Here is a 27,021-nt window from a genome sequence, read left to right as displayed (position 1 = left end):
ATCTCAAGAACATGATGATCTGACAGATTACTAGGTGTCACATGGACATACTGGATCAGATCAGGGTCATTGGAAAAGACCAAGTCCAGAAGGTTATTTGCTCGGGTGGCTACACCAACATGCTGCAAGAAATTGCGCAAGATCGCAAATTCTTCCAGCTTTTCAAATGACTGAGATGTCGATTTCGAAATGGGAATATACCCATCAGGGCTAACCTTCCACTCTACAACGCTAGCCGGAAAATTAAAAACCCCTACAATGAAAACTCTCGAGCAAACTGCCTGATCCAACTCATTTCCAGTGAATTGGAGAGCTGACATAAAAGAGCTTACTGAACAAGAAGGGGAGCCTATTCATTGTTACAATAGACAGATCAAGACCTTTAAGACGACAAATTAAGACCTCTACTTCTCCATTCGACATTTGTACATGACTAATGTGCAAATCATTCCTACCACATCGGCATACACCCCCATGTGGGAATATGGATTATCAGGACGTACTTTATCACAACGAACTAAGTTGAAACCAACTATGGTTAGTTCTTCATCTTAGACCCCTGGCAGAAGCCAGGTTTCTGTTATAGAAATGAATGAAATCTCTCTCTCAACGGCTAGTTCTTCTAAGATCTTAACTTTTGTGCCGTCTATTTTAGAAATCAGACAATGCACGTTCAAATATAACCCCTTTACGGGCCTCTCTTTTGACCGACCAAGTTCACAAGATCTTGGACCATCCTCTCCAACCGTAAAATATCCCTCTTATCAACAAAGCTACGTTCTACTGGAGGGAAAGCATTAGCTAATGGGGATGGTTGGGTTTGAGGAATGGGTTGGGCAGCTACATTTGAATAGGAACGTATTTTGGCGTTGTATAAAAATTGGCAATTAATGTTCTGATTTGGCGTATTTTTCTTGGAGAGGGAGAAGTCATTTAGCGTTTTCAGCTCTTGGTTATCTGGCAGCTCTGATGACCTGGCAGGGGACTTTGTTAGATGTAGGTAGTCTGGCGTTTTGTAAAACAAATTTGGCGGTGACTGTTTTGGTTTGGCGGTTTTTTTGAGGAGTGGTCATTTGGAGTTTTCAGCCAGTGGTCATATGGCAGCACTGGTAGCCGGGCACAGGACTACTCTTGGGTCGCCAAGAGCAATATGGCCTTTACCATAATGAAATTCCGCTCAATGAACAGTAGGTTTACCCCGTCAAACCCCTCACCTGTAGAGCATGGAGAAGATATTCAGCAGACTTCGTCCAAGAAGGATTGTGGTGTACTTCTTCAGATGGAAAACGCGATGAACTTATTCAGTTGACTGTAGAGGCTTAACGTGCGTTTAGAGAGCCCCTTCAACCTTCATTCAAGAATTACTCTTTTTAATTTCACAGACCAACAGACAATGTAAAAAATGGTGTGTAAGCGTTCTTCTTTTTCCCTTCATTTTTTGAATTGTGCACTCCTATGATTTCGCACTTATGTTGCGCCAAGGCCCATCCGACGTCATTCATCGTACAATTGCTAAGAGAGTAAGTACAACCCTTTAGTACAAGCCGAAAGAACATACAATCATAGAGCCACCGAATTGATCCCCTCATCGATCCCCTCATCGGAGTGAAAATGACATTGTAACGGATCGACCTATCCCTATTGTTCGGTTTGATGCCCTACCCGTCAACAAGCGTTTCCAAAAACTCAAACGTATTTCTGGTCTCTGATCTAATACCTGGTGACCCCTAACGTGATCACACATCAATATGCCCCCCACGAGAGCCTGAGCCTAAGTAGGGCTTAGACCAAGAGTCTGTGGAAGCCATTGCAGAGGCAGCCAAGGGAGCAGTCCAAGCTGCCCACAAGATTCCTCCTTTCTGGCCCACCATGACTGACCTCTGGTGGGCAACTGCTGAAGCTACCTTGGATTCACAGAACGTCAAGGATGACCTCCACAGTTACAACTTTGTCTTTGCCCCATTGCCACCCAGGGCATCTGCGCTTGTGTGTGACATCATCCTCACGCCTCCAGCTATTGGCAAATGCAATGCCCTCAAGACTACACTCCTTGACGCCTACGGTCTGTCCCCTCAGAGGAAACATGACGTGCTGAGCAGTCTCACTGACCTCGGCGACAAGCGCCCGTCTGAGATGCTTAGCTATATGGAGTCATTGGCTGACATCCATCTCCTGAAGTCCTCCTTTTTCAAACACATGTTCTGTTCTCTTCTTCCTGCAACTGTGCGGACCCTTCTGGCGACCTGAAAAATCATTAGAAGACCTGGCCAAGCAGGCAGACATTCTGGTTGAGGTGGAGGTGCGCAATTTAGTGTTGCGACAGTCAGTCTGCTCTGTGACGGATGACCCCTTGGAGCTAAACAAGGCCACGCTCAAGGACGGCCTACGCTATATTCATGCAAGGTACGGAGCCCAAGCTTACAACTAAGCTGCGTTGTTGCCTGAACAAACAACTCAACTCGCCCCTTGCCCCCAAAAGGCGGGAAACAATCAGGCCGGCCGTTAAAAGCTCCCTCGCCCGGCCCATTTGCCCCCAAGGTTCTTTTGACAATTAACTGGGTCGTTTCCTGTCCACAAGTGAAGGGAACCTAATCGCCAATGCTTCATTTGGGTCCAAATGCACTTTCTGCCTTAATGACTCTCGTTCTGGCTGCCGTTATCTTGCAGATTCTGGCACTGACCTTAGCGTGTTCCCAGCATCTGCTGCTGACCACCGAAACCCACCCAATTCTCCTCTTGTTGCCGGCACTTCTGGTACCAGGCGGATCCCCCTCCAGTTTGACAGCCGCTTCTTTGACTATGAATTTCTGGTCGCAGATGTCTGATAACCCATCTTACGTGCCGATATTTTGGTCAACTTTGGATATGTATTTGATGATTTCAACCTCACACCTCACCTCAATCACGTCTGAACCCCAAAGTACCACACATTGTTTGATGAGTTTCCGAACCTTTCTCAGCCCAAATTCAACAAAAAGATGAAACACAACACAAATCACTACATTTCTACAACTGGCCCACCTGTGCATGATTAAGCCCGCCACCTGCATGACGACAAGCTCAAGAGTGCCAAAATTTACTTTGCTGAGATGGACGAGCAAGGAATTGTGCGCCGTTCTGATTCCCCTTTGGCCTCCCCGCTCCATGTGGTGCCCAAATCAGATGGTACCTGGCGACCTTGTGGAGATTATTGGAAATTGAATGATATCTCCAAGCCTGACCGGTACCCTCTTCCCAACATTCATGACCTCAACACGCATCTAAAGGGCGCCACCATTTTCTCAGTGCTAGACTTGGCCCGCGGTTATTACCAGGTCCTCATGGCTCAGGAGGACATTCCAAAAACGCCATCATTGCTCCTTTTGGCCTTTTTGAATTTCGTTGCATGCCATTTGGGCTCAAAACTGCTGCTCAAACATTCCAACGGATGGCATCCTTCAAGGGACTGATTTTGTTTTTGTCTACCTTGATGACATCTTGGTGGCCAGCCCAGACCCAGACACCCATCTTGAGCATCTACGCCGTATTTTTGACCTCCTCAGCGCTCATGGCCTCACGGTTAACAAAAGGAAGTGTGTATTGGGTCAAACATCAGTTCTTAGGCCATACCGTCACAACTGAGGGTTTCATGTCCACAACGAGAGCACCCAGCCCATCCGAGAATATGCTGCCCCAGTGGACAAAAAGGGCGTTCAATGTTCCTTGGGAATGATCAACTTTTACTGCAAATTCCTCCCACACATTGCTGACGTTTTGGTTCCCCTTACAGAGTTGGCAAAACCAACAGGCTCAAACCCTAAGATCCAGTGGACCACCAACTGACAGAAGGCTTTCGAAGAGGCAAAGTCTTGCTTGGCTGACGCAACAAAACTGCACTCCAAATTTGCCGTGGGTGCTCAGCTTGCACAGCATAACTGTCATAGTGTTTGGAAATCTGTCGCTTTTTTCTCCCAATGCCTCATCCTGGCAAAGAAAAACTGTTGTTCCTTTGACTCCGAACTATTAGCTGTTTACCTTGCCATCCGACATTTTCGCTCATTCCTGGAGGGCCGCCCATTTACTATCTACTCAGATGTCCAGGGTCTGTCCATTGCCATCTCTAGCCCATCTGACAAGTCTCCCCGTCAGGTGCGCCATCTTAGCTACATCAGTCAGTTCTCTACTGACATCCGATACATTGCTGGCAAGCACAATGTGGTAGCCGACGCCCTTTCCCGTGCTTTTGATGCCCAGTTCCCGGACTTAAATTACGGAGAGTTGGCACACCTCCAAGCTGAATCAGGAGAGATCCAGACCAACCAAACCGCCGTCACTAACTTAGATGTTCCCTGGAGCAGATTTCATTGTGCTTTGTGATGTTGCCACCCTTCGGGCCCGCCCTATTGTGCCAAAATAGTTCCATCAACACGTTTTGACCTTGTTCATGGGCTGGCCCACACTGGTTGACGGGCAACCCAAACGGGCTGTGGCTTCTCGATTTGCCTGGCACTTGATGAAGAAGGATGTCACCGAGTGGTGTTGCACATGTCAAGCCTGCCAGACATCCAAGGTCTCCAGGCACACTCATGCTCAGCTCTCGGCACGCCCCCCAGCTTTGGGACCAGATGCAACAATTCCGACCAGCCTCTACCCAACAATAGATGGGGATTGACATTGTCTATCTGGACTGGATTTGGTGAATGGGATTGTGCATTGTTCTCTGTATTTAGGCGAAATTTGGGGAAAAACCAACTAGAATGCTCTGGGGCATATTCGATGTATCTGGGAAATCTTCAGAAACTAGAAAACTTACGAAATCAGTGGGGTCATGGACCTAGACTAATGAATACAAACAATCAAGAGTATTTCATAAACCCGTAAGTAACTTAAAGTGCATATTCTATTCGATTCAAAGACCAATGAACTCACAAGCTCGTGCGTCATGTCTAGACGTCTGGCCGCAGGAAAATCGGAACAACAAATCAAGATCTAGCAACCCGGCCCATCACACGTAAGCGTTTCTAGCAAAGGGGCAGTTGTGGCACGTGGTTATTTTGGTTCTACTCTGCGTTCTGTACATGCTAATTGATCTGGTTTTGTTGAAGCATTTGGAAATGAATAAAAGATTCTCTTTCTGACCTGGCTGGAGTAAAAAAGCTTTTATTTAGAGTTCTTAATCTTGGGAACGCGCCTTTGGACCAAACACTACATTGGTGACCCCCTGACGTCAAATCCAGAAGAATTTGTTCCCACGCCCCATCATGTTGGACCAGTTAGGCGTTGTTCAAGCCGTGGCTCTTAAGCTTCCGCCATTTTGGAGACATACACCTCAGGTTTGGTTCCTTCAAACGGAGACGAGTTTGTGACGTGGCAAATTCCTATGTACGCAACCAAGTACGCCGTAGCGGCGTTAACCAAGATACGGCCACACGTTTGCTCGACCTATTGCAAAACCCACCGGTTGATGGGAGGTACAAAAAGTTGAAGAAACGCCTTCTGACATTCGGATTAACTGACGAGGAGCGTTTTGACAGGCTTTTATCCATCTCTACTCTTGGAACGGGCAAGCAACTATTTTGTGCTTGACGTGAGGGGTTCACGAGAGTTTGCCAGTGTAGATAGACTGAAGCCTGCTGTGATCAAGAGTGGCACACTTCCAGTCGTCCCTTGTCCAGCACGCCGAGGTCGACCCCCAAAGAAACCAATCTCAAGTGACCCCCGCCCATCCAATTCGACCAAAAACATAACATCAGTGGCATCCCCAAATGCTACTTTGGTATCTCCGAAACGAACGCGATCGGGTCGGAAAGTACGTCCTTCTAAGTTTTTTCATCATCGATCATGACTGGGTCACGATCTAAGGGGAGATTATGTGGCACGTGGTTATTTTGGTTCTACTCTGCGTTCTGTACATGCTAATTGTTGTGGTTACGTTGAAGCATTTGGAGATGAATAAAAGATGCTCGTTCTGACCTGGCTGGACTAAACAAGCTTTTATTTAGAGTTCTTAAATCTTGGGAAAGCGCCTTTGGACAAACACTACACAGTGACTCCCCATCATACTGGAAATTTCTGGTACCACCTCTGCATTCATGGGCCCTCTTCCCTCTAAAACATCAACCTCGGGTATAAAAAGCCTTCCCCAGAGCAAAGGTGAATGATGAAGTAAACACAAGTTATTCTTAATTTGGCTCCACTTTGGAGGTAGCAAGCTCTTTTAACTTTGGCATCAGATCGAAAGTTGTCCGGTGTCGAAGTGGAAGTTAATTTCCTAAAGAGAAGTGCAAAGTGCAGACAGTGAATCCCTTTGCCGAGAAGTCGAAGAGACCAAGCCATCCTTACCCCTTATATCCCTGACCAACTTGAGGGTAGTAATCTTTTTAGGTTTCCTCATCTTCGTTTGTAAATTTCGTTTGTAAACATCTTCGTTTGTGAAACGTTAAATCAAAAGTTTGCACTTCGGCATTTCGAAGGGAGGCAGTGTTGGCTCTGAAAACTTTACAACCAGAGGTCTTTAGATAGGTCTAAGCAAATTAATCCCTAGTAAAACAGATGCTTTCTCTGAAGAAAGTTATCTTGGCATGGTAACCTATTACTAGGGTCAGGGATTGCATAGTGTGATGTTCCATTAGCGTTTTACGGGAATCATGTAATTTTCTAGGACAAGAGAGACCTTCAATCTCATCCTTAAACGGAACAGGGATCAATATGATAGGGGATTGTTAACAATCTGATGATAGGTGATCAATATCAAACTGATGACGCGTGGTTGATGTCAATTCCACTGCTGGGAATGGGGGGCCAAGGCATTTGTTATTGTGTGTTCTCCCTTGGCATTTGTTTAATGAATGACGTCGGATGGGCTATCGCGCAACTAATTACGAAAATCACGCAATCTAAATTTGTTAACAAAGAGATTCGTAGAGTCACGCAACCTCATAATCTTGGAAATATCAGAGTCTACAAAGGCGCATCTATTCAGAGGTCAACAAACAGGTCAAAAAAGGGAATAGTAAGATATTACAACAAAAGAATTACACTATTAGTAAATCATGACATTTGTAACCGAAGATAATACTTTAGTACTAAGGAATCTGCTTGAATGCATCTGGGTGAGAAATCCAGTATTTGCACCGTATCCAAGCTTTTGGCCCTCGATAAGGCCACATAAGCTTGACCACATTCAAAGACTTTGGAAAGTGTCATTTGAACGCAATCTAAAGTCATCCCTTGGGATTTGTGAATCGAAAACGCCCATGCCAGTTTTAGGGGGAGTTGCTTTCGGGTGAGCAACGTGCCTCCAGCCATTTTGGCGGTCCATTTCTCATTAGCAATAGTCTCACTGACCCCACAAGCAAATTGGACGACAGGGCAATTTGATGTGCGGTCAAAGGCCACAACACGGCCGCGGGCACCGTTGACTAGGCCGTTTTGGATATTAAGATTCTTCATGAGCATGACTTGTGCACCAATTTTCAATTCTATTTTGGCAGAAACAGGGAGCTGATTATCCAAAATGGTGGACAAACCCGGGTCACTGTCAACGGCATTGAAAACTTGCATTGAGCCAGGAAGTTTGGCCAGCTGATCGTTGTTGATCTTGATCACATCTTGGGTATGCGTACACAGTTTCGTAGCTATGATGCCGTCACGTTCGATGGGATTTTTGGCCGTGGCCTTCAATATACTCGCTTCAGTTTCACTGCAACGGCCTCTCCTCAAGTTGTTTAAGATTTCGATAAACTTCTCGTCATTCTGTCGTTTGACTGTGGTCAATTGAATATTCACATGCATGGTTTGCCTCCACGCATTAGTTTGGAAGCAATAATGTCGTTTCACGTCCCGTCCTTTACAAACCGGAGGCAATTGAAGGAAATCCCCGGCCACTATCAACTGAATGCCACCAAAAGGCCGTTTATTGCCCTTCATGGCTCGTCCAATGGATTCAAGAAGCTCAAAAAACCGCCCATCGACCATGGAGATTTCGTCAATAATCAGGTGCTTGCACTTCCGCCAACAATCGTTGCTCCCTTTACGTTTGCGAGCCAATTCCAGACATTTGTCGAAACTTGCCTGACCACTCCCAACTCCGGCAAAGGCGTGCAAGGTCATGCCACCAATGTGGTAGGCCGCCACACCCGTGCTAGCTGTGACGTAAGTACTATCGGGTGGAAGGGCCCCGATCACTTTCTTAATCAGGAAGCTCTTGCCAACCCCGGCCCCACCGGTGAAGAAAACATTCCGTCCTGATTTTACAACCTCCAGAACGCCTTTTTGCTCGGTCGTGAGCTCCAATCTAGATGTGGTCCGCTTCAACTCCAGACGAGGACTTTTGGAGCACGGTTTCTGTTCTTCGTCATTCTCTTTCTCGTTCAACGTCAAACGACTTCGTTTGATGGTGGTTTTGCGAGCGGACACGGGAGAGTCCATCTGGATTTTCAACAGCCCTTGACGATTACTTTCACTTTTCTTGAGGTTTTGCACATCTTTCACGGTGATTGGGCTAATATCTTGAACGACTGACGGCAAATTCGATAAGAGTTTTTGTCTGGAACTAATGAGAGGTTTGAGTTTATTTCCGGCTAATTTGGCAGCGAAGGTTTTCACGAATTGAACCAACTCGTGCGGAGGAGCGTTGGCGATGAATAGTCCAAGTCCTTGATCAGTGATTAGAATTGTCAGCTTGCCTTCCCTCACGAACTTCCGATGGACGCTTAATTGGTCTTGTCTGACTAGAATTTTTCGCTCCTTATTCGCCTTCTCTTGGATCTTCAATATTATTTCCTGGAACTCGTTCCTCAATAATGACAAGGAAACTGTTTTCAGGTTTTCTTTGCCCAACGAGGCTTGACTATGCAAACATGTCTTTTCAAGGATCAGAGAACACTTAATGACTGGAGCATTCATTGTGGCAAGGGAATCTGAAAAAGCAACAAGAATCCGGTTGAGATATCTTTAGAAGATATGACTACGCAAGGAAAGTGAACAAGTCAAGAGCTTCTTTTTATATTTGGAATACCAAAATATTCAACAATAGGGACAGAGTTCTTCAAGGTAGATCAATAGATATGTACAAAATCTTCGTTTGGAATGAATGATATTGCCACGAGATTACCAATCGTTTCTCGCCTCACAGATCCGTTTCAAAGTAGATGTTTCTTTTGCCAGGGATGGTTTTTCGTCGTGCAATGGGGTTCAAGTCTCCCGTTTCAGTCAGAGATCTTCGCTTACGGTTGTTCGAGCCCGTTACTTCCAAGTGCTGCACGGCGATCTCTTTCCGACGATTCTCGAAAGTGGGAAGAGGGATGTCAGTGGGAAGGCTAGTGTAGGGAAGGGTACTCGCTGAAGAGTAACTCGACACATCCGAAGAGGAGTGGGCCGAATTGTAGCTGGAATCATTCTCTTTATCGCTATAAGAGCTATCCACACTGATCGGGACAAGGACACTCGGGTTCACCACAACGATTTCGTCATCCTCTCCGACTTCTTCGTCGGTTTGGGATTTGTCCAAGTCACTGGGATTATCCCCGTCCAAAACCGCTTGCATGGAGTCGGAGAGTGAGAGCTCGCCATTCAGAAGCAGCCGGGCTTCTTGACTGATAACTGAAGATGTCACAGAAACGGAAGAGTCATTAGCAGGATTAGAGGCTGTTTCTTGGGGTGGGGTCTGTATGATGTCATTTTCTTCGAGATATCGGTGAAACTCTTGGCGCAGGGATCGCGAGGTGTAAACCTTACTTTTATCTTCCTTTTCTGCCGCGAGGATACTTTTTTCTGAGCGAATAGACTCGCCCACGGATTTGTTGGGCGACTCCTCATCACTTTCTAATGAGGCGAAATAGTCATCGGAATCGGAATCGGAGGAGGATGGCCCATGCTTGGCTGGGCTTCCATGGACAAGGTCCGGCTCATCCTCGTTGTACTTTTGAGGTTGACATGGCCCATCGAGATCCGATTTCGAGGGGGGCACTTTGAACTCTGAGTCCTCTGGCTCTAGAATCACGGTCGAAACGGAGAGCACAGGCTTACGAGAACGTGGGGTCATCATACTCTCCTTCATTTCCAACGACATTTTTTGGGTACATGTGGTTATCGGGGAATCTTCGGTGGACTCCAACGAACTCACCCTTTCTGGTACCGGGGGCGGGGCCGACCGGAACGTCCTCAACGGCGTGGATGGCGCCACGTAACTGCCGTCTAGATTGTCTTCGTTTTTCTTAACAATCGAGTCGATCGTTTCGGGTGACACAAGAATAGCGGGAGAAGATTGCGGTGAAAGAAGCTTTTGATTGGTGTGATCTTCGGGTATCTGTCGCCGGAAGGACGAGTGCAAGATTTGCCTGGGCTGATTAGGCGTTTTGAAGCTGTAGCTACCATTGCGTCCAATTTTGGGCTCGGGTACTTTATTGGATCGTCGAGGCGTGAGCAGATTACGAATACCTTCACCTCCGCTCTTTAATCGATTGGCACCACTTCGAATGATGCCCGGAGTACCATGGCCATTGGCATCATTCAACTTGTTCACCAACCGTTTCTTTTGGGCAGACTCGGGCATACTCTGGATATGGGCGTAGAGCTCGGCGATGGCCGATTCCGATGAGAATTCGTGAGCCAAGCGATGGGTGCGTTCGCGATCCACAAACGTGAAAATGGTGTTGACCACGGGCGATTGAGGCTTATCATCTGAAGAGTAATGCTTCTTGGGCGTCACTTGGCGGTGGGGGCGTTGTCGAATGTGGCTTTTGATATCCTCTTGCAACTTCACGGGCAATTCAAACAATATCCGAGGACCAGCTTCAATCATAAAAGCCACGGCTTCGGACAGCAGTTGGTGGTTGGATTGCATGGATTCGGCCGACAACTTCCGGGGACACAAAATCAGCGGGGCAAACATGGTGCCCAAATTTTGAGCCGGCATCAAGTTCTTGGGGCTATGATTATGTACCTTATGCAGGAGCGGCAAGAGATCCTTCAGCAGACTGTAATTGGCCTCGGGGATCAACAGGAACAAGAGCTGCAGACACTGGATCCGTTTGGCCCTGACTTCTTCTTGGCCATCCGGACCCGCACTGCGTCCCATCTGAGCCACTTGACAATGGGCCTGGTAATGGGCGTCCGTCAAGAGCGGTTCGGCTAATTCGGCTAGAAACGACTTCAAGACGGCCGCACATTCATGCACCGAGAACGTGCCATCATCCAGATCCATGGACACGCCCCGATTGAGCCGATCCTTCAACAATTGCTGCTTCTTCAGATTTCCGTGCTTCCGGAACACGCCCTCCACCCGCAAATGGGCGTCTCGCTGCAAAAAGGCGATGAGTTGATAGACCTGACACACGCCCTCCAAAGTTAGCGCGGCGCCTTCCATCACGCCCACATGTGAGGCGTGGCTGCTCCTCTTCTTGGGCGTGAAAATCCGACGCTTGAACACGCCACCCTCTTTCCCGCCGGGTGTACTACCACCGACGGAGTGGGCGTGGCCGTGGATATGACTACAATCGCAATCGTCGGTGGCCAAATCCAGGAGAATGGACAGGTGCATTTTCACCAAGGAGTGGAACAAATCCGGCTCCTCCCGTCGGAGACACGCCCATTCCGCCGGCTCTGGGCCCGACCCCGTCATAATGGCAATAGGCTCGGCGAAGGCAATGGTTGACGCGATGCACACCACGGACACGATTCTCACCCACTTTGACCGAAGGCGATTGTCAGGTCAGTTCTGTTCAGTTCAGTTGTCAGTTGGCGCTTGGATGGTTCAGGGAACAGTTACTTTAGTCTCGAGGTACTAGGTACGGTTAAGGTTGATTCCGACGAAAGAAGCTGAGATGGCGCCCATATTTGAATTCAGGCGGCGAAGGCAGAACAAGGCAGGTTGAAGCCTCAAGCCGACTCCATGCCTGGCTGGGCTGGGGCCAGAGCGCTGGCCCACCCACAAACAAACTCGGGCGGCTATTGTTGCCCGATCTGGCAGAATCATTTTGATGGTCGCGTTAATAAAGGGTCCATGAAAAACACCACAATGTTCAAACAATGACCCATGTCCCATGCCTCAGAAACACATTTGACTTTTAAAGCGCAATTGCTTCGAGTTAGTTTGGCGGATTTACCCGTTCAATGACGCTCGAGCTGCGTTGACGAAAGCTGTTGTTGGACCACGGGCCTTTTTGGCTAATTGCTTGCCCAAAGTCCAGGCGCAGAGGTGAAATAAAATGGTCATGAAATGCCCAATGACCACCATAAAAATCTTCAAAAAACCCTCAGCATCGAGAAGGCATAGGGTAACCTGAAAATGTGGCATTGGGGCAAAAAGTGTAATAACCTATAATAATTTCAATGGGGCAAAACTACTTTGTTACAACGTGGGTGAGATTTAATAAAGTAAGCATGTGATTGTCAATAAGATTTCGGCTGGTTGCCTCCTCCAGCAAAAGTTATTTATTTTATATTTTGTTTTTAATCATATTACGCTTTTCTTCATCGAGTTCTTTAAAATTATAAATCCGATAAACTATCTCTTGAAACGGGGTTCTACCAAATTTCGTTGTGAAATTTGGACAAATTGTCCGGACAAATAACAGTTCTTAGGTCATCTAGGACTTTTCTACGAAAGTGTCTCGAAAATAAATTACAGCACATCTGCTAATTCACTTGATTGTTTTCACTGAAGGCACTCATTGATTCCAAAATCTGGATTTTTTCAAAAATAAAATACACATCCGACGGGAACCCAACCATCCAACCCAGCAAGACAACTCGATTCAGTTGTACCAGAGTGCGCCCAGGGCCAGAACAAAAACATAATCGCAAAACACATTTGCCCAAAAATAGTTGCCAGCTTTGAAACAACATTTGAGTTTACATCATGGGCTGGAATTAGCTTTAGTTTGAAACATTTTCCGATCTTATATTATCCAAACATGAACTACTTTTCTAAGTCCAGTTCAAAACAACTTATTTCTTTCAGACTTTTTGAAAAGTACATTAAGTACTAACAACGTTTTGGAATGCATTAGACAATTATAGTTATACTTGTCATCGATGGGAAATTTTATAAGCAATGTTTGGAAATTGGCTTCTTAACCTGAATAAGAGGATGAACTCATGATGACTTGTGTTTTTCCTGCCACCAATATCAACTACGGAGTTTAAATAATGGAAACTTTGTCTTCAGATTGTTTTCCTTGCTTTTTCCAACCAACAATCAGGTAATGTTTATGATCTGGGTCAACTTGACGATCCAAAGGAGATAAGGAATTGAAGGCCTAAATCATGAAGCAAGTTTCAAAGTACCTACAGAGATTATGATATTTATTTCAAGATCAAAAATGAGTGTGCGAGTCCACTTCCTCGCAGGCTTTTCCAATCAGACAATCCAGTCGGAAGGCAAAGAACCAATAACCCAAATTGAAAAGTATAAAACAGGCCGGAAACAAAAACCTCGCTTTGCCATCGATCCACAATGCAATTTCTTCACTTGACATATCTTTGAAGTAGTCCAAAGGCCCCTGAAAACAATCAATAATATAATACAATCTGGTTTCGCCCTTGGGTTTAAACGAGCGTGTCTGTACTAATCACCTTGACTTCGTTCTCCTCCCCTTCAGAGGGAATTGATGTTCCGTTTTGATAGGGAGGAGTTCGTGGAACTGGAATCGAGACCTCAGAAAATGATGCTCCGTCGTTTTTCCACGAAGTCAATTCGTGGTTTCTTTGTAATGCAAATATGTCATCCATTGATCGCACCGATAGTTGATTGTCGATTGTGGACGTGGTCAGTTGGTTGACCTAAGATCACAAGTGTAGAACGTGTTGACATTACACACATTACCTTATCTGCTGAATATTAAATTCACTTACGTTTTCAAAAGACATATTCAGGGTCGTGTCACTTTTCCGCCTAGGATTGGCGGGTGTGACCGGTGCACTCTTTCTGCTGATTATGGGCGTATTTAGGACGGTGGCAGCGCCTTTCAAAATGTTCTTGGCGCTAAAATTCTTCACCGCAACCGTCCGTCTAAAACACATGATCAGTTTGAAGAGTTGTCTTCGAAATCATTGAATTGAAAAGGTACGTGTTGGTGGTTTAAAAATGAACTCACTTCTGCCTCGAAATGGTATTGACAATGGCAAACTCCAAGAGCGAGCAGAAAATGAAAACCGTGCATCCGAGAAACCAGACATCGAGATACTTGATGTAACTGACTTTGGGGAGTTGATCATTGCCCGTGTTATGGGTCAATGTTATGAAGGTGAGCCAAGTCGCCGTACCTAGAGACCAAAGAAAGAAACAGAGACGATTTCAATCCAAGAGATAACGACACTTGACGACCAAACTCGTTCCTGCCTTCGTAGCAACGTGTTTGTCGGCCAAACCGGTCCTGACCGTTCTATTCACCTACAACCCCATGTTCAATGTATGGACATGCGGGGATGTGTTTTTTTCTCAGTTGTGAGTGAACAGTCAGCGAATGTTGAAACGATCAAGATGTCTACTCGAGACGCATTAAATGTTGCAAGCCTGTCTCAGGCCATTGCAGACTTAACGGAAGATTTCTTCAATAAAGACAACAAGATGAAGGTAGACGCATACACACACACACACACACATTCTAGCCAATTAAAACCTTGGCTGGTTCTCAGTTCCCACCTTTTGTCGCTCTTCGCTAATCTACTCAAGTGACCTGATTTCCAGTATGAGAACTACATTGGAGTGGAGCATGTGGCGAACCAGTTCCTCAGATTGAACCTTCCCAAGGCCTCGGAAATCCTTGACCCTTCACCTGGACCCGGATTGCTATCGGCTAGGGTAAGTCATTTGGAATGTAAAAAATAAAAAAGGGACAAAAACAGGGTCGTAATGTCTTGTTTTCATTCTTGAGAGTCAAGTACGATTCTCTCTTGATGATGCTGGATTGGATGAGAAAAGTCGAGAAAATGTGGCGAAATCTTCTCAGCCAGGGCTCATCTGTCAAATGATCGTTAGATCATTACTAATGGTTTTAATCTCCTGGTGTGAGAGACTTTGTCTCTTTACCCTCCGTTTTACCACTATAATGCCTTGATTTATTTTTGCTTCACATTGCGCAAAAGCTTAAGAGAATCTCCCATCTTGCGTTTCAGCTCCAAACCAAGGGTTATGGTAATATTGACGCCATCGAAGATAACCCAGACGATTTGAAACGTTTGATTCAGTCAAATCTTTATCGAACATGTATTCCGAAGACTGTGGGAGGAATCAATTCAACCGGATTGAAGGACGACCTTTACGATGCAGTGGTCATGGTGGGGGGTTTCTGTCCTTCCAAAATGACTCCCAAAGCTTTCAATGAACTGCTAAGAATAACCAAACCAGGTAAAAAAAAAGCGGAGAAAGCGGTATAAAAAAGGTCGGGTGAATAAGAGCACGTATTCTCAGATGGTCACCTTTTGTGGAGTATCCGAGCGGATTTGCACTCCAAAATATCCGATTATAAATTACTGGACGACAATATTTCGGCCTTGGAGAAATCTGGCAAATGTGTAGCTATGAAATGGGCTGAGAATTTTAGAGACCCTCATTCGGATTTGGAGGGATTGCTGTATTTGGTGAAGAGAATCGACACCGAGGATTTCAAGTCAACCCTGCCAGGAGAAGCTCAGTCAGATGTCGTGGATTGCATCAAGCATGATCGTCTGGATGAACTTCAACAGCAACATTGCTTGGATGATTGGAGTGACCGGGTAAGGGAAGAAAAACATAAACTCGTTTGATCACCCTTCAAAAAGGTTGCTAGATAATTCGATGTTCCGAATCGCAACAGAACAAACATTCTGTATTCTCATATTCAACATCGAAACCACTTACATCTTGACCTCCTTGACAACGATAAAAAGGCTAAGAAAATACTTGTATCAATTCACAAAAGAATGTTATCAAATCTTTCAGTCCGAAGAAGATCTGGTAATGGTTGGCCAATATTCTGGCCACTTGAAGCTTTGCCAGGCGTTTTATAAATTAGCTCTGCCTCGAAACGTGGAAATTCTTGACATTTCTTGCTACACCGCCGCACCCGGTTTGGTTGGCATGGATCTGAGTAACCATGGCTACGTTAATGTGGATGGTCTGGACCATAAATTAAAGACCCTCAATAATATCAGAGGTCATGGCAGAGTCTACCGGAATTACATTTTGGGTAAAGTGGATGAACTGGGCTCCATTCCTGTCAACGACGGTAAATCTATGGAATATTATCTTTTGGTCCGTGTTCCAAACTGCAACCTGTTTTCCATTCCAGAGAGCTATGACATTGTGCTAACGGCGGGCGGGTTCGCCCCCGGAAAAATGATGCCCTCAGCCTTTCAAGAGCTCTTACGCGTTCTTAGACCCGGTGGTTACGTCATGTGGACCATGATGGACGGATTTGCATCCAAAAGCCAAGACTATGCTTTATTTGATGTGAAGATCCAAGATCTTGTTTTGGAGCGGAGATGGGAATTGTTGGTGGGCCCTGTGGTGTTTGAAAACTTCGCTCTTCACAAAAAAGGGCGATTCTACTTGCTCCGGAAATCTCATCGCGAAGTGTTTGCCCTGGGATCCCGAAGGTTTTCCCCTCATTCTTCCCCGAAACTGCACCCTCGACGGGGATCACTCAAGATCAATTAATCTAATTGTTAGGTCTTAAAGTTGACACGCTTTTGAATAAAATTAGTGGTCTCACCTAATGTGGTTCTCCCTGGAACCGCACTTGGATCCAACCAGAAAGCTACCCAACTCATGGCCACTAGCAAGATGCTTGGAATATAGTAATCCAAGAAGTAGTGTCCCACTTGTCTCTGAAGGACAAAACTGACTTGAATGGTACTATAGTTTCCTAGAAACAAAATGATCGGGGATGAGATTGGTTAAGGAGGAATAAGGATGGTCTCACTCACGGCTGGTGGCGCTGCACATGCTTCCGTTGTTGGACCCGTCGAGGCTAATCTTTGGTTCATCGGAATATCGTGGAGAAGGAAACCCCTCACTGTAGCACGACAACCTCTCAAAGGTTTTAGATGACATCAAGGAATACTCTGGTACAATAAAGTCATTGATTTCGACTGGGTTCCGAGGCTCCCATTCTAGCAACATGTCGTTGGCATTCAAGGTCCCTAAAAAAATTAACACAAGTGTCAAAAAACTGTCATCCACAAACTGATGTCTTACAAGTTGCACTTACAACTTTCTAGCTTTAGAGCACAACCCTGTCTGTCATGAGGGAATCGCTGCAGCGCCATATTACACAACACAGTCGTAGTCACCCTGGAATATACCAATCGAAGAAAATTACATAGACGTTGAAAGAGTTTTACTTCAATTTCATCTACCTGTAATTCATTTGTACGTTTCCAACCCGTCCAATTCGCACGAAAATATTCGATCGAAGAAGCTCTGTCAGCTTTGAGGCTTGTTCATTTTCGATGAAGATGTTGGGCGTCCAAATTCGGTCAGTAAACCAGCTTTCCCCTTCCAAACTGTCGTACAGCCAATTCTGCCCCAAACTCATGTTCGAGTTACGGAAAGACAATCGAGGGTCGGTCCATCGGTGTCGAATCATGAGCTGCATCTCATATTCGAGACGTTCAGCCTCAAAGCGGCCCATAAAGTACACGTAAACACTCGTTCTCACCACCACCGCGTCTTTTCCATTGGTATTTTTCGGCGGAACTCGCAGGTCATATTTGGTATTGGTTAAAATGGCGTCAAAGACTTGAGCATCATCCGGTGAGGTGCTAGGATTGTTTTGACTCAAAGTGAGCCTGAAGCGAGATCAATCAAGGAAAAGAGGTGTGATTGCTTTGTTGATTGTGATAGCAGGGTGAGTGGTATGGTATTATCAAATTCTACTTCATACCTAGGTGTGAGGAGTACTAGGCAGAAAACTGTTTGGATATTGGTCACTGAGAAGAACTGTGTAGACTGCATGATGACTGGATCAAAACTGAAAAAAGTGCCTGCTTTTCAATTGTATATAGGACCTGCGTTTTTACGACCTCTAAGAAACACATAAGGATTGGCTAACATATCTTTTATGAGATGTTCAATGATACAAATCCTTCCTAGAAATGCTTAATCTCTTTCATTTTGTGAGCTATAATAGCTTTCAGGCTATTTTTAGTACATGGTTCTAAAGCTGTGCTAACAACAAACTGCACGAGCTTGCGATTTGTTTACACTATTCACGTAGACCAATTCCACCCATGTTATACCTTTTTCATGGGATTCTATTAAAAGTGGTGACACAAAGGTATTTGCATTGAAGTATGTACACTAACTATGTAATTGAGTATGTAGACCTAAATACTGAATAAAAAATTGCTGAGCTCTGATTCAAGCATAAAAATGTAGAGAACTATACAGCGAACCCGTGCAACTCTTAAGCCACCCGGTTTGCTTTCCCCTTCTCCACCCCACTTTTTTCCTTTTGCCACGATGACATCCTGCTTTCGAGTAAAATCTTAACAATCGGACCCTAAAATTGGCTTCAGATCCACGGCTTTGCGTCAATTCAGAGACTTCCGCATACAGTCACAGCCACACTGATAATCGCAGATGAGTTTATTGATGCCATTATATATTTCTTGTATTTACGTAGAGGCAGGAGTTATGCCACATTTACGACATGGATGTATTACGTGTAACGACGAAGTCTGAAGATCAATTCCAACAAGGTCATAAATTACACTTTGATTTGAACATAATTTCATGTTCAGCTTCATCATGGGTGAACGATGACTTACAGATCATGTAATAAACGTGTAAAATTGCGTCTAAAGGTTTCAAAAGAAAATAACACCCAATTGTGCCTGATATAACTCCCATAGAAAAGACTCATTAACTCAAGCTCCATTGCAAATGGTTGGCAAATCATCTGGCTTGAGACTTAAGGAAAGCGCATTCTTGTCGGCTTATTTTTGTTGGCTCTCCGGCCAACAAGAGTTGTAGCATTTTTTATGGTTGGTAAAAAGAAGCTTTCGTGATTAGAGTTTTTTGATTTCAAGACGTGTATGACCATGATGAGGTCAAAGGGCGGAATTGAGAAGAAGGATCCATCCACTCCTTCTATTAATTCGTTCAGGTTAAATCTTTTGAGCTTTATGCATTCTTTGTCAGGTCTTCCATATTAAAGTTAGAGTTGGTTTGCGGTTCCGTTTCTTTTAGTGCACCCATTTGACTTGGCTGTAGGACTTTTGTTGACAGGCGCTTCGCCATTTTACTTTTCATTATCCTTCTTCAAAGAATTTTTTCTACAAAAAAACAAACGAAAAAGAAGGTTTATAACTGGCAAACTAGCCGAATCAACTCAGAATGGTGCAGCCAAACGATGCCACGATCATCCGAACTATTGGATGAATCCACAAAAATACCCTGCAACACCTGTAATGTATTTTAGCTCACTATTTAATACCTTGCCAAGCATGAGGGACTATTTCTATTTTTGTTGCCCTCTCTGAGTGTGAACAACACACATGCTGACAATTAACAAGGGTGCCATTGAAATAGAAATTGTCATTTGTCACATCTTGATTAACAAACTCTGGAATTTGTAACTCCATGGAAAAAACCTTTAGGTAAAAACTCAATTGAATATTCATGCGAAATATTTGCCAGTTTTGATGCAATCTTAAAATATCATGTTTTTGTGTCATATCCGCAAAATTTAGGTTATTATTTGTAACAATCCTAAAATTTGGCTTTTTCCAGTCAACGTGTTTCGCCGATAAAATTTGATACTGAGGCTCAGAATTGTTCAAATTTTGTTACATTTTGAGGAGCCAGGATGCTCTTTTGTACCCTTTGGCCTGGGAAAGTGGCACTGTCTTCAATATTTCTATTCTTACTTTCTGATCTAAATTCTTTTTCTATAGTTAGCTAACCAACTGTGCTTCTTGGCACTTTCCACTTAATTTAGCCCATTCTTGACCAAGTTCATTTGGATAGATATTGGCCAAGCAAGTGGAAATGAATAAAAGGAAAAACTCTTCCTTCCATGTTTTAACTACTTCTTTTCTAGAACTGCATCAATCGAAGTAAATGGCCAAGTGATAAAATAAAGTGTTAACCTAAAGATATCAGTCCCAAACGTAGTTAAAAAGTCCTGAAAACAGAATGAATGTGCTTAAATTGGGAGGAGGAGGACATATATTAAGCAATCAAAATAATGAATTTGAGGAATTCAATTTAGTTTACAACAGCGGATATGCGAATGTAGTCATAGTGCTACTTGTTTTGTATTGAAAATAATGCTCAAAAAATTAATTAATTTCATAAAGTTCCTTTTAAATGTAACTTGATCTTTTGCTTCGCTAAGATGCCATTCCAAGAGAAGAAAAAAGGTTTAACATTGGAAGCATTTGTTTTATTGTAGATTAGATAGTTCATTGGTTAAGTTATCATAAATCAGGTTTCATTATTTCATCACTTTGGTTCAATTGAAAAGACAATCATAAGAAAACTTATTTCACTGTTTTGCCTGGTATTTGAGATTTTCATTAAAAACGTTTAAAAATGGATACTGTCGATAGCTTTCAATTAAATATGGTGGTGTGGCATCTCAGTTTCTGATGAGATGTGCACTGGTTCTTGCTCCTGTTTTCTCGTACTTGATGCATTGCATCTTGGATCAGGGCAAATTTCCCTCTTCTCTGAAGCTAACTCATGTTGTTCCAATTTTCAAGGGGGAGATAAGTCGCTCCCCAGTATCTATAGGCCGACTTCTCTCACTTCGAAAATTTCGAAGGTGTTTGAGAAGATCATGAAGTTCGAACTTGTAGAATTTCTTGATATTCAGGAAGTCCTTGGTGGACTTCATTGTAGGCGTTGATCCAGTGGTAGGATTTAAGTCAGACTTGCACAAGTTTTTGACGAAAATTCCTGATCAAACTTATGTTCAAGGGTTACCCAGATCAGCCAACTCTAATTTGTTGGTTGATCAAGTCATATTTATAAATAAAAGTTAAGTAAATTTAGCGCATGTTTTCCGTCTTGAGCTGCTGGGATGCCAATCCCAGTAGCGGTAAGAAAGTCGGCAAAATTGAATTATTTACCCTATTTTTTATATGTTATTAAAGTTTTGCCCTTTTTGAACTAAATGTGATTGAATATCTCACGTTGAAAACTCTTAGCCAGTTGTAGTAAGTTTAAGAAAGGAATGTCATGAATTCCTGTCGAACTACAAAGGTGCGTATCATACGGACTAGAGGACATGAACCTGTTTAAGCATGGAGGAATTCAACGACCTAATTCAGCATTAATTGCTTTTCGACCATTATTCGACAATGCGAGGGCAAAACATGAAAAAAGCTTAGGATTTATCTGGAGGACAATTTTAAATTGACGATTCCTTGAAAATGGAAAATTTACAAACATGTTGGTCAAGAGCTCCTACAAAGCAAGCATTGTCATGATATATTTTTACAGTTCATGTTTTGCTTTAAACAATCACGTCTGTCAGTCATAATTTTATAAAGCATATAATAAATTCGTAAATGTTCTCGAATGAGCCAGTCTTACTTCGTCGAATCCTATTTAGCCGATTTCTCAAAAACTTGTCAATGATGCGACCCAGAATAATTCTCTCAGATATGTACGTAAGAGCTTAGGTGCCTAGTTCTGATAGGATCAAATAGATAGTTGGAGGTTGCAACTAGGAAAGTTACCAATTTACATTTTCAATGGCATATGGGGTATATACAATCACTAAAAACATTTGGGAAACCCGCTAGTTAGCCTCAAAATGTAACCCTCTTTTTCTTGTGTCAAACCAGGACTGCCTTTTTGCTTAAACCCAGCTTTTTACGTTTTGAAAATGGCTGGTGGTGACCTTACTTTCCAAGTTTTCTGTCTACCTGGATTTTGAAACTCAATTTCATCCATGGCTACTAGATACATAACCACGTATGAGATTATATGAAAGCGATTTCTGACCCGTATTTTCTGGGCGCTCATTGACCCAATTCAGATCTACATTCTGAAAAAAAAACGGTTATGAGACAGATAAGTCTGGGTTGCTTGTGGCATGTGGCATGCAACATGTGAGGAACTTCCGATCTACCTTCTTCGCTCCTTTCGGATCCAAATTTCTCGTCCGTGCCTTATGGCTCTTTTGACACGAGCCCCGTCCTTCTTCCTTTCCTCATTCATTGGAACCTGCCATCATGGCACGCCCTCGCACGCCGCAGATTTTTACTGGATAGTTCCTTTTCCCGTACCATAAGGCTCTATGTCCAACTTCCCAGTTGTCGTCACGCTCTAAACTAAGATTCTCCCTATTTTGTGTTGTACTGTTCAGATGAAATTTACCGTCGTCCTCCTTTTACATCTCGGCAATTCATGACAGAATATAAGTGCATTAGTGAGAATATGAAAAAATAGACGTTTCTTTCATGCAACAGAAATTACAGATTGCCTTAAACAAATGCTACTCTTTGAAATTGATTGGTGCTATGATGGGTTGATGGCGGGTTAAGTTTGCGCTGGCCGGCGGAACCAAGTATCGCATCGCCAATTTACAGTATAGTTTCGATAGGCACAGAAAGTGATCAGCCAGATGCTCTGTCGTTGATAGATAGCCTAAGTAAGAAATCGGGATTGATCGACTCGTGGCACCTTGCCACGTTCGAAATCAATTTTTTGGCAATTATTTGATGTTATGACGTGAGAAGAATTGAGAGTCTTATCAAAATTTGAATTTGGGAACAGTTTCAGATCTAGAGCTTGTTTCCCTCAAATCTATGTATGTATGTAGGTTTTGCTTAAAATGCCTATTTTCATCAAATTTGGAAATTGAGGAAAAAGAGCGATTTTTTCGCCCTTGGGTGCATTTGAGTAAGGGAGTGTAGCAGATGGTTGTACTATGGCTACTACTGCCTTGTTCATGTCCTGAATCTACTTAGTGCAAAAACAAAACGGCATAAAAGGATCAAAGTAACAAATCATGATGATGGGCTATAAGATTATTTGCGAGATGCATGATATATATATATATATCACCCAAGGAATTGAGGCCTCGTTCATTGCATTGGCGATTAGTGTCTTATTGAAATCGTCAAATCCCTAACTTTCATTATATCTAGTTCGATTCTGCCCTTCTCCGGCTTAAGCGGCATGCACATAAAATCAATATGAAGACATTACCATAAATATAATATGATATTTCTAACCCTACAACAACCAACATAAATTTCTCCCAAAAGAGTGGCAAAAAGAAGTGATATTACTCTTTTGTACAAAGGAGTAGTAATGGCAACCAAATAGACAACGAATATTTTGCATTTAATACCCATCATGCTAAATATTTGATCATCTAATTACACATCGTACGTAATTTGCAGCATTCCAAGAACATGCATGATATGATAAGCAGACGTTGCGGATATTGTCAAATCTTTCAATTTGTAATCTCTGTTATCTCCTGGATATTGCAAAGACACGCTCAGCTATGCTAACTACTTTTGTATTTATCAGCTCTTTTTCAACGCTTTAGGATCATCCTCGAACATCAGGTAAGCTCCAATGGCCCCGAATTTCCAACAATACCTTCTCCATTGAATTTGCTTTTCCTGTCCAGGAAATTCGAATCACCCTCATATTTATGGCTATTGGGTCACAATCAATGTGGTGTAAAGTAGGCAAGATCATCATCACGGATCACTCAACCGATAGACCAACGCCCATGAAGGCATGTAATCCCAAAGTGGAAGCTCATTCCAGAGTTGTCGTCCATCAATTAAGTGCTCCTTTTGATATACGAAAGGAGTCCAGAACTCGTCAAACGGAGGAAATGAGCTCTATTGGGATGAGTGTAACACTCTTTCTAATGTATGGATGTACAGTATGTACACGACACGTAGGTACGACGTGCGTGTACTGGTGTCTACCTACGTACGTCGTCACGTACGTGTATGTAGTGCACTGCAGATGGAAAGATAGTAGAGAGGAAACCGTTGTCCAACTCATCCGTGACGACAATTTCAAGCCGTCGTTATTTGGTAATACGCTCCTAAGATGCTGTTGGACTCATGTTATTACTATGCAACAGGTAGTTTAGATTGCTGATTTGGTTTATGAACATCATTATAAGCTCCCCAAAGTTCTCGAGGAATACCATGAGGACCTGAACTAGGTTATCAAGCAATTGAAAACTTTATTATCGCTTGCTCCCCTTAACGTAACGAGGGGAGTAAATTTGGGCGAACAGTTCTCGCAATACGTTATTCGCAATTCGATTTTTATAGTAAACGAAGTTTGCACTTGAACGAATCAATTGGACAAAAAAAGGTTGATACTTCTAGCGGCCAACTGTGCTTCGGATGTGAACCAGAACAATTCTAAAGTCATGTGTTCCTGTCTAATTGTTCTCCATGACTCTTCAATTTGACTCTTTCCTGGTTTTACAAATCGTCAAACAGAGCAAGAGATCCATGCATATGGATTGCATCATTAACAGGTTTGCATTTCCCAGACCTCCTCTCAATTTCTCATCCTGCTCCCTTTATTCTCTTTTCGCACAATATCGAACAATACAATCGTCATCAAAGACTGATAACTGCCACTCTTGTTCCTTAGATAGGGCGGTAGCTGGCGAGGGAATCATTCAGTGGGATCGTTGAATGAAAGCGCCTCCTGAATTTCACTTGTCCGTTGGTTGGTTGTTTGGTTGGCTGGCAGCTGGTCAGCGGGTGGGCGAAAATCGGCGTACGGACTAAAGAGCCTTCTGGGACTGAACGGAACTGAAGCGCGAGCCATCATGAGTGTTTCAAAGAAGGGCTCCTCAGTCGCACCGGATAACTCGTCGGAGACACATTTCTCATCCACGGGGCTGGTAAAGGAGAACATGCCGATCCTGACAGATAATCCCAAGACCACGAGTGTGCCCGTAACGCAGCACTTGTCCAAGTTGAAAGTGCATAAATCATCCAAGAGCGGGAATAAAGCCAAAAATGTGCCCTCACTCAACCCTCCCGAGGACGTGTCCAGTGAGCCAACCAATCCCGGGGACGTGACCTTACCTCAGACGTTTGCCGTGAAAGGATTGGGCAAGCGATCCACCGGTGGACTTTGGGGCATCAAGAACACGAGAAAACCCGTTGACGATATGGTTATGGAAGCCAGGTAAGACTTATTTCGTTTATCTAAAATAGTTTTTGAAAGGTTCAGTGGGATTACTTTTTCAGGTAGGAAAATAGCTCTAGGGCCAAGATTTGGTATCAATGTCATTTGTCAAGCAATACCTTACATGGCTCCAGATGGCGTCGGAGTATACAAGCAATATAAATGCTAGCTAGACCTCCAAATTAGCCGAGTATCATGAATCACATATGGCAATGCAAGAAGAGAAATATCGACCAAATAATCTTGAAATGGGCTTTTGATTGGGAAAAGATCACCTTCTTTAATCGCCGTTCAATGGCAGGGTTGGGCAAGAGAAGCTGGAAATTATTAGCAACAAAAGGATTGGGACAAACTTGAAGGTGATGAAAAACTTGAATAGGTGCCTGCCAGGTTGAAATATTTTTACGAGAACAGATACAGTCAGGTGGCCGCGTAATGCTAGATCACGGGAATGATTATTCAACTCAAAGATTTGTTGAACAAAGGCTGCTTACTTGGTTAGCTTGCGTTCTTTTGAAGGTGTTGATATGCGAATCTTTCAATGGCGACTAAGGGAAATCAAGGAAAGTGAAAAGTAAAAGCGACAGCAAACAACTCCCGAGTCCCATCATGGTGGCAAATTGGTGCTTGAAAGCCGTACACGTGCGGTTTCATGTCCAATATTCGTTAGCATTACATAGAATACCGTTGTTCAACCTGGTAGTGATTGGAGATGGTGACTAGAGAGTCAAACTAATCCCAATATTCATTGTCAAGGATGGCCACGAAAACGTTTTCCCGAGACCAATATGGTTCCTTGGGGGACTCCCCTTTGGCCATCTGTTGCCTTGTATCAGCAAGCTGTTCTTTTTTTTCTCTGCCGTCATAAGAAACCCCTCAACAAAATTTTTTGCTCTAAGAATGGCTAATCATCTTTTTCGCTGTGCGGGCCATGGGCGATGAATTTAAAAACATCAGATCAACCCCAATTGCTTTTTTTATATGCAGACAGCATAGCTTTCAAGGACGAGACCTATCCATGTATAAATCACGTCCAACTTTAAGTTGATTAAGATTTGTTTTCTTTCTTTCAGAGCAGGAAGGTCTAAACCTTCATTGCCTTTCCTCTTAATGCACGTGTCAGACGAAGGTGTGCGAATCGAAGGATTGGCTCAAAATAAAAACGTTAATTTCGAGGAGGGACCTTTCCCGATTGATTGCATCTCCTACGGTGTACAAGACCTGGTTTATACGCGTGTCTTTGCCATGATAGTGGTTAAAGAACAGAGCTCTGATTCCATTCCAAGCCGAGGAACAATTGCGACGACCTCAGATCGCCACCAGCCTTTTGAATGTTATGGTTATGTGTGTGATTCCAGATTGAATGCCCGTCGCCTGACTTTCGCCTTGGCCAAGGCATTCCAGGAATTCTCCAAGACCGCTAAGAGCAAGGAGAAACGAGGCCAATTTGCCATTGATCTTCGAACACCCGAGCAAATGGAGATCGACCTTCAAGAGGAAGAGACAGAGGCCTAGCCATTTCTATTTAGTTCATACAATATATCTTAAAACCATCCTTTCTAACGTGCAATAAGTAATAAAGGAGCAAAGTCACACAGTGCCTCATGGCATAAGAATTTTACCCGGAGAGACGAAAGAGCCACTTTCCAGTGTACTTTCCTGGTTCCATTGGCCTTCCACCAAGGCCAAGGTACGGTCGTTGGGATTGGTCTTCTGGTAGTGAGAGGAGCTGGAATAGAAGGAAAAGCAGCAGCTAAGGGCGAGGACCGAGTTTGTCTTCCTTCCCATCCTCAATCCTCCTCATTCACTATCCTCTAACCTCCCTAACGTCTGTCTACGGATCGGTCTCTTCAGTTCGATCAGAGCGAGAGAAGATGTGGGAATAGTTCAGCTTTGCACAGCAAGTACACTAG

At 43.8% G+C, this 27,021-nt stretch overlaps 6 protein-coding genes and 1 long non-coding RNA gene across 7 annotated transcripts; 3 read left to right on the top strand and 4 right to left on the bottom strand.

The window, feature by feature from the left end:
* Positions 1-1,869: 1,869 nt before the first annotated feature.
* LOC131888534 (uncharacterized) lies at positions 1,870-2,247 on the top strand. The gene has a single exon (XM_059237449.1). It carries the CDS (start codon positions 1,870-1,872, stop codon positions 2,245-2,247), a length of 378 nt encoding a protein of 125 aa, XP_059093432.1.
* Positions 2,248-6,932: 4,685 nt separating this feature from the next.
* On the bottom strand, positions 6,933-8,891 carry LOC131879189 (ATP-dependent DNA helicase PIF1-like). The gene has a single exon (XM_059225435.1). The coding sequence runs from the start codon at positions 8,884-8,886 to the stop codon at positions 7,030-7,032; it is 1,857 nt and encodes a 618-aa protein (XP_059081418.1). The 5' UTR covers positions 8,887-8,891; the 3' UTR covers positions 6,933-7,029.
* Positions 8,892-8,899: 8 nt separating this feature from the next.
* On the bottom strand, positions 8,900-12,053 carry LOC131879177 (uncharacterized). The gene has a single exon (XM_059225427.1). The coding sequence runs from the start codon at positions 11,600-11,602 to the stop codon at positions 9,110-9,112; it is 2,493 nt and encodes an 830-aa protein (XP_059081410.1). The 5' UTR covers positions 11,603-12,053; the 3' UTR covers positions 8,900-9,109.
* A 1,213-nt stretch (positions 12,054-13,266) lies between these two features.
* LOC131881689 (pH-sensitive chloride channel 2-like) lies at positions 13,267-17,950 on the bottom strand. The gene is made up of 9 exons (XM_059228665.1): positions 17,850-17,950; positions 17,323-17,754; positions 17,175-17,257; positions 16,891-17,106; positions 16,677-16,829; positions 14,079-14,247; positions 13,837-13,993; positions 13,558-13,764; positions 13,267-13,484 (listed from the first exon to the last, which is right to left on the bottom strand). Exons 1-9 carry the CDS (start codon positions 17,918-17,920, stop codon positions 13,299-13,301), a joined length of 1,674 nt encoding a protein of 557 aa, XP_059084648.1. The 5' UTR covers positions 17,921-17,950; the 3' UTR covers positions 13,267-13,298.
* Positions 14,325-16,680, top strand: LOC131881782 (uncharacterized). Its single transcript, XM_059228778.1, has 6 exons — positions 14,325-14,557; positions 14,672-14,785; positions 15,100-15,331; positions 15,395-15,699; positions 15,905-16,190; positions 16,254-16,680. Exons 1-6 carry the CDS (start codon positions 14,396-14,398, stop codon positions 16,619-16,621), a joined length of 1,467 nt encoding a protein of 488 aa, XP_059084761.1. The 5' UTR covers positions 14,325-14,395; the 3' UTR covers positions 16,622-16,680.
* Positions 17,951-24,724: 6,774 nt separating the features above from the next.
* Positions 24,725-26,904, bottom strand: LOC131882048 (uncharacterized). The gene is made up of 2 exons (XR_009373443.1): positions 26,731-26,904; positions 24,725-25,128 (listed from the first exon to the last, which is right to left on the bottom strand). It is a non-coding gene; the product is annotated as an uncharacterized LOC131882048 (long non-coding RNA).
* On the top strand, positions 24,744-26,708 carry LOC131881871 (uncharacterized). Its single transcript, XM_059228894.1, has 2 exons — positions 24,744-25,108; positions 26,182-26,708. The coding sequence occupies exons 1-2, from the start codon at positions 24,744-24,746 to the stop codon at positions 26,621-26,623; spliced, it is 807 nt and encodes a 268-aa protein (XP_059084877.1). The 3' UTR covers positions 26,624-26,708.
* Positions 26,905-27,021: the final 117 nt, after the last annotated feature.

Source organism: Tigriopus californicus, chromosome 1 (assembly GCF_007210705.1).
Source record: "Tigriopus californicus strain San Diego chromosome 1, Tcal_SD_v2.1, whole genome shotgun sequence".
Classification (NCBI taxonomy): domain Eukaryota; kingdom Metazoa; phylum Arthropoda; class Copepoda; order Harpacticoida; family Harpacticidae; genus Tigriopus; species Tigriopus californicus.
The sequence above is the reverse complement of the archived record's forward strand: the minus strand, read 5'-3'. Positions and strand labels throughout refer to the sequence as shown.